This window comes from Agrilus planipennis, unplaced genomic scaffold, assembly GCF_000699045.2.
Source record: "Agrilus planipennis isolate EAB-ADULT unplaced genomic scaffold, Apla_2.0 scaffold27, whole genome shotgun sequence".
Taxonomy (NCBI): Eukaryota; Metazoa; Arthropoda; class Insecta; order Coleoptera; family Buprestidae; genus Agrilus; species Agrilus planipennis.
This window is the reverse complement of record NW_020439094.1, coordinates 412908-420084: the sequence shown is the minus strand read 5'-3', so window position 1 is coordinate 420084 and position 7177 is coordinate 412908. Positions and strand designations below refer to the sequence as shown.

The 7177-nt window shown below is 36.5% G+C and overlaps 1 protein-coding gene across 1 annotated transcript; it reads right to left on the bottom strand.

The window, feature by feature from the left end:
* Window positions 1-60: 60 nt before the first annotated feature.
* On the bottom strand, window positions 61-2575 carry LOC108735364 (tRNA-dihydrouridine(16/17) synthase [NAD(P)(+)]-like). The gene is made up of 7 exons (XM_018467301.2): window positions 2188-2575; window positions 1971-2130; window positions 1726-1921; window positions 1320-1568; window positions 1011-1269; window positions 457-615; window positions 61-230 (listed from the first exon to the last, which is right to left on the bottom strand). The coding sequence occupies exons 1-7, from the start codon at window positions 2398-2400 to the stop codon at window positions 66-68; spliced, it is 1401 nt and encodes a 466-aa protein (XP_018322803.1). The 5' UTR covers window positions 2401-2575; the 3' UTR covers window positions 61-65.
* Window positions 2576-7177: the final 4602 nt, after the last annotated feature.

Here is a 7177-nt window from a genome sequence, read left to right as displayed (position 1 = left end):
ATATAAAATTATTTACAATTTACATTAAAATTATTAATTAATAATACAAACAAATGCATTTTTTGTTACCGCACGTAGATTTCGCCTACGTTATTTTTAAAATCTGTTGTAATCTGATTAATGTGACTGTTTTTCTTCTTGAAGATTCTATGTCCTTCACAATCAATGCATTCTTGTTCACATTTACTCCGGCAACATTGTTTACACAGCTTGTATGCACATTTTGAACCCTAAAATTAAAAAAAAAACTACAATGCCAACTGTCAATGCATTATCAAAATCAAACAAGAGATAACTTAATAATCCTCTAATAATAAATTAAATGAATACTCAAGGTATAGATTATATACTTAGTAATAATTTCTTCCCTTGATTTGACCTTGTAGGTCGAAATTGTTAAGAACATTTATATAAGTCAGTATTTTAAAATTAAATGTAAAGTGGGTAAAAACAAACCAGAGGGTTTAGGCATGTGGTACATTTTTCTGAACTTCTAAACGATTGATAATTTTCGGGCTTTTCAGGCCTCCTGCTAATTCTGCGTAACTTTTTCATTTTCTTTCTAGATATCGGGTTTCCTTCGGCATCCTCATAGTGCCTTTTTTTAAGGTCCTCCTAAAGCAAAATTATTAAGAATTAGTAGTGCCATGTGAATAAATCGTACCATTAGTTTTTTCTTTGTTGTTATATTTTTGTTTTTTACTTTTTTAATTCAAAAATAATACAGAAATTTTCAAACTAAAACAACAATTAAAAAAAATATCTAAATAGTGATACCAAATTCATATAGATTAACTGTGTGCTTTTTTTAAAAAGGGATAAATACATTTGAGTTTTTGTTGTAGTTTAGTGTAATGGTTGTTACATGAAGAAATATAATCTTTACAAGAATTCCCTGAGCTTAAATGAAGAGCAAAAATACCTTTACAGTTTGTTTTCAAAATATTAACTGCTTTAATTAAAGCAATTACTGTAATTTTATTAGAAAGAAAAATTTTACGTTTGTTTACCAAAGTCTTTGCCTCTTTTTCACATTGCTTTAACTTATTTAAATGTTCTTGTGGAGAACTTCTGATATATGGTTGACAGATCCATGGAGGTAGTATTAAATTCATGCTATTTTCTTCTACAGTTTTTGTCCAAATTTGCCTTCCTTCATGAAAAGGTTTATATATTGCTATTATAATGTTTACTATTTTCCTAAAATCATTCATGGTATTGGCTGCTCCCAAATTGATCTGGAGATGTTTATTTTCTGGAATGGAAAGTCTAAAATTGATTAAATAAGTAACTGATTTGACTATTTTTATAACACTTACATGTGATGGAATAGTTTAAATAAATGTCCTCTTATATAGGAGAAGGGACAAGGATATTTATCTACCAATTCTAAATATTCTAAAGCAGGAATCCAAACTGGAAAGATAGCATACATAAAAATTGCAGGATTATGTAAATTTCCTTCGGCTGTCATGACTCCACATGCTTTAGTTTCATTTAAACATCTTGTTACATCCTGGATACATTGAATGTTACCATTAGAAATAACAGGAATATTAACTGCTTCTCTGAAAATATATCACAACTGAGAAAAAAAAAATATCTATGTTTAGAGTGTTTAGTAAGTTTGCATAAAAACTACAACTATTTAACTCTGATCATTTTCATTTCTATATGCCTGTTGCTCATGTATGATCAAAGTAGTCATTCTATTTAGAAAAATACCTTACTGCTTTTACATATGCCCAATCTGCTAGGCCTGTAAGTGGTCCCTTCTGCTCCCTTGTTCGACCATGAACAGTAAGCATTTTACAACCAGCAGACTCCAACATTTTAGCATATCTAACAGTTTTTTCTAAATCCTCAAAAACTCTAATTTTACAAGTAATTGGTACTTTTACATTTGAACTTAAGGTACTCACTGTAAATATAGTAAATTAGATTAAAATGATCATACTAAATTTACTTACCTATTTCATAAATTAAGTCCCAGTTGTCCTGTAAAAATGCTCCATAATTTCCACGTTTAGCAATAGCTTGTGGACATCCTAAATTAATGTCTATAGCTATACAGTGTTCTTCAGCTAGTAATGCAGCTTCAAGCATGACTTTTGGGTCGTTTCCACAAAACTACAAAATTCTGCTATCAGAACTGTATACTATGTATTAACAAGTTCTATACAATACTTGTACTATTAAGGGTTTGTCCTCATCATTACTCATCAGGTTTTCTTTTCGATATTTAGAATCTCGACAAAATATGGAACTATGAAGCATTGGGGTGTAACAAAGTTGCGCACCATATTTTCTACTTAAAAGTCTCCATGCTAATTCACTTGCATCCACCATAGGAGCAACAATTTTTGTTGGTGCTCCTAAGGTAATCCTCCAGAATTCCATTATAAAATGTTGAAATATAATTCCTTAAATTTATGTTGTGTACTCACTTAATGTTACATTACAGCCATATTACAAAGTAGGTTAAGTGAACTATGAAGCATAGATCATGATCATAGATTAAAACCATATTAAAACATAGACTATGAAGTGAACATCATAGACATATATTAATGGACGCGCCTTAGCCGTATGTCGTAATAATTTCTTGGCTCCAAAAGTGAGGGAGACGGCGTATGGTTTCGGACTAGTACTATCTCTTTCATGACACGCTTACGCACTATCGTGAGAGAGATGGACATTGTCCGAAACTTCGTTCCATCACTTTCTTTTGTTGTACCACAATTCTGACCGCTAAGGCATCCATTAGTAAACGTCGATGGTGAACATCACATATCTATGTTAGTAGAAGTATTTATAGAATTATANAAAAAAACCATTCCTTTAAAATCCCACCAAACAGACAGCATCACCTTTTTTTGGTGAATATCGGCTTTGGAAATGGTTTGAGCCGGTTCATCTTTTTTGCTCCATGACCTCTTGCGTTTGACGTTGTTGTATACAACCCATTTTTCGTCCCCAGTGATGATGCGCTTCAAAAACGGATTTACTTGTACTGAATTACGATTGAGGCATCTACATGCCGCATTTTATCGCTTGGCCTGTATTCAACTTTCTCATGGATTGCCATTCACCACCTAGCTATTCTTAACACCAGATGTCGTTTAAGTAGCATCGTCTTTATTGCAGAACAGTCAGTCAGTACCTTTTATATCCATAACCAATGTTCTAAAGAACCCTTTGCCTACCGATCGGTCCAGTTGATCTGCTCTTAGTGGGAGAGGATACCTATCCTTTACCGTGACAGCGTTTAATGTCCCATCACATGCACAATCTAATTAATAATAACGCCAATATCTAAAAGCCCTTGTACCTTATTCCTAAACTTACTCCTTTCGGGATGCGACAACCTGTATGGTCTATAATACAAAGCTGTCTCTTTTGTCGGCTTAATTTTCATTTCACCTAAATTAGTTAAACCTAAATTACCACTATTTGAGAAACAGTGCGCTTTTTGTGATAACAATCCTATCAATTTTGCCTTACCTGTATCATTTATATCACCTACATCAAGCTTTGTAAAATTAATAGTTTGAACACTGCTCACCCACAAGTCTAGTCTATTCCTCTAGTCTTGACTTTTTGTCCAATCGCCTCCTTGCACTTTGCTTCTCGAGCCACAATCCGCCCTTTCTCCCACTGTAATGGTTGTGGTCCTAGATTTGTCACCATAAGTTGAGTCTTCCTAAAACCTAATTACCCCTAATGTAGGGAGGAGAGGCAGAGATAGGTGAAATAGATGAATGGTGAATCGTTCAGGATCGGGAGAGTCAGTGATAATCGATGAGTCGTCTTCAGACATTTCATCGGGGAGAGGATCAACGCATTTGATGGGAGCGATATTGGTTGTATAAGGGACTTGAGATAGTCTTTTCGAGCAGTTGGAGTCAAAGGCAAGATGCCTGCCTTTACAGTTAGAGCAGGATGGAGAGGAAGTGCAGGAAGATGAAGGGCGCTTTCCAATGCAGAGGTTGCAGAGGGCTCTTTTTGAATACAGGAAGCGGTATTATGTCCAAAGGTAAAACATTTGCCGCATTGAAGGGGCTAAAGGCCTGGGGATTGAGATGGTTCATATCGGTAGGTTTTCGTAAACAGTTTGACACCTTTCGAAAGGAGCGTATCGGTGGCCTTAGGACAGTTTGTAATAACACGAAAGAGGAATGTGTTCTGCCCTGTTTGCTTGGACTTAATGCGCCAGCCATTGCGGAAAAGACGTCGGTTGGGGATGTTCACAGAGCTAACGACGCGGGAAAATGTCGGCTTAGTTGGTTACGAGATTAAGAAGATGGAGGGGAGTTAGAAGATATGTAGTTAGGTTGGATTTTTAGGTTTTCAGATAGTAGAGATTTTAGTGGCGAACGCTTTTTTATAATATCATTCAAGGTAACACGGGCTTTGTTATTTAGGTAGACGATTAAGGAAAGGAATAACAACGTCGGGATGCTTTTCAATAAGGCGTAAAAGTCTTTCTGATTTGAGTATTTGTCCGGTATGTTGGACAGGATAGCGTCAAAAATAGATGAAGAGGTTTGTGATTGACGGCAGGTAGAAGAAGAAGAGGAAGAACAGTAGGGTTGACTAAGTCAGCGATTCGCAACCTTGAAAGGATGATCTTCAAACGGCGAGCCTTGTTTTTTGGAAGTGATGGCATCAAAAAAAAGGAATGTGAAAAAGGTGTGTGAATTACAAATAGCGACACAAATAAGTGAAAGTGTGTGTGTGTGTTTTCGCGCAGAGTTTAAGCCTTGTGTGATGTGTGTTAGTGTTGAACACACATCAACAGATATCACGGTAATTGTTAATTGAAAGGAACATTGCGTACTCGGTCCCTATGAATGTTGGTTAATGGTAATTGATAATTAATTCTTCTTACCGATTTCTGCTGGGATGTAGTTTATCTAACAAGCTGAAAGACAAAATCTAGGATTACCGAACTTTAATAGTCGCTGGGTGTTGTCTGCTGACTGTTGTTGGTCTGTTGAAATTTGGTAGTTGGTAGCTGCTCTCTGCTGAATGCGTCTGTTCCGATCGAAGGTTCGATGAGGAATTTTTGTATTTATTTTTGTTTTGGAAGAGGTGAAATCTTCAAAAGACAGCCAGCTGTCCGTACGATGGCGGTGTCAGATTCCCGAGGAAAGAGTCCTTGAGCCTACCGACTAAAACCACTCTAACTTAGGCCGTTCTAGGATCGCTTAAGGTCCTCTTCAGTCGTGTGTATGTATATGTATGTATGTGAGTGTTGTGTGTGTGTGTGTGTGTGTGTGTGTGTGTGTGTGTGTGTGTGTGTGTGTGTGTGTGACAGGATTTAGAGCAATTGGAAATTACCCTAAAAAGGAACGTATCTTGGTCGGTTTGCCTGGACTTGATACTAAAGGCGTTTTTAGCGTTGATCTTTTGTTCTCTTAGGGCGGTAGAGGAAACGTTAAGGTCAACAGTTCTAACGACGCAAGGCAATGTTTGTTTATGGTTGTTGGGTTTGAATTTGGTAGAATATTTTGAGGTAATTCGGTTGGGAGGAATTTTCATTTTTTCAAACAAGAGGGCTTTAAGAAGAGAAGTTTTTTTGATGAGGTTAAAATCTTTAGGCGTAATAAGGGCCTTGTTACCGCGAACTACGGGTAGGGTTAGGAAAATTATCGAAGGTAGGCTTCTAATCGTGTTGTAAAGGCCTTTTTGATTGGAAACTTGTCGGATATTATTGCGTCGAATATTGGATGGCATGATTGAGGGGTTGCTGAGGACAAGGAAGAGGAGTGCCTGAGCCGACGATCTACAGTCTCGAAGGCTTAATTGTCGAGTGGCAAGACAGTCCTAGCTCTTTTGCCGGAATTATCGGAAGAATCTTAGAAAGGAGTGGATATTTAAGAGAGACCGAAAGTGAAAAGGAAGAACCATCTTTTGTCTATATTTTGGGATTTTTGTGAGGGTCTGCTAGGACATTGGAGTCGAAGGCAAAGTGTTTGCCTTTGTAGTTGGAGCAGGATAGGGAGGAAATGTAGGAAGGCGAGGAATGGGATGCGATCTTGTGGCCATTAACATAACTACTCGCAGGAAGTCAGTTGTGATATTGTTTAAAGTTGTTAAGTAATTAAATTGTTTTTATCGGTAAATCAACTTCTTGAATTTATTGAATCGACTCCAAAACGGTGAAATATTGCACCGTACTTTAATCATCATCATCATAATAAGGTCGTCAGTCCTAAGACTGGTTGGACACGTACCTCCACTCTTTCCATATCCTGAGTTAAAACTAGAACAACCCATATCCTTAACTATTTGCGAATAGTAACCTAATCTAGGTCTACCTCTACCCCTCCTAACTCCTGTTTTTGTGTCTAATATATCTCTGAATAGACTTTCACGCCTGAGAAGGTGTCCTACCAACCTATCTCGCCTATTTCTTATTGACTTCCATAAACTCCTCTGTTCTCCTATTCTTTCTAATACCTCTTTATTTATAACCTTTTCTATCCACGTTATCCTCCTCATTCGCCTATAACACATATTTCGAACGCTTCTAACCTTATCCGCCGCACTCACTGTCCTGACTTATCTGACTTCCTAGATAACTAAAACCAGCCACTTCTAATTTTTCGTCTTCTATCTTTATATTCACACTTTCCCTATTTTTTCTTCCCTTGCATACTAGTATTTTAGTTTTGCATTTATTTATTTTCATACAGTACTGTTTTGTCAGTACCGCTTCCATTTTATTTAAAGCTATCTCTACGTCCTCCTTGCTAGATGCTAATACTGCTATATCATCTGCAAATCTAATCTTTTGCCCCTGTACATCTATCCCTACAGTTGTACTCTATAACTGCCTGTTGTTCTTTATACAAATAAGTATCACTCTTCTACCTTTGTAACTCATCCCTACATTTTTAAGTATATTTAACATCTTGTCCCATTTAATATTGTCAAAAACTTTTTCTAAATCTACAAATCCTATGTACGCACTCTTTCCTTTTTCTATCGTTTTCTCTATTGTTACCCGTAAAGCTAGAATGACCTCCCGCGTTCCTCTATTTCTTCTAAACCCAAATTGATCTTCCCCTAATAGTTCTTCCGCCCTTTTTTCCATCCTCCTCTGTACAATTCTAGTTAAGATTTTTGACGCATGGGAAGTTAAGCTAATTGTTCGAAATTTCTCGCACCT

Excerpts from the sequence above, each read along its gene's own strand:
- LOC108735364 (XM_018467301.2), bottom strand. The coding sequence starts at position 2,400 with ATGGAATTCTGGAGGATTACCTTAGGAGCACCAACAAAAATTGTTGCT. Across the intron at positions 2,131-2,187 it reads ACAAACCCTTAATAGTACAA|TTTTGTGGAAACGACCCAAA; the intron begins GTATTGTATAGA and ends AGAATTTTGTAG. Across the intron at positions 231-456 it reads CCACATGCCTAAACCCTCTG|GGTTCAAAATGTGCATACAA; the intron begins GTTTGTTTTTAC and ends TTTTAATTTTAG.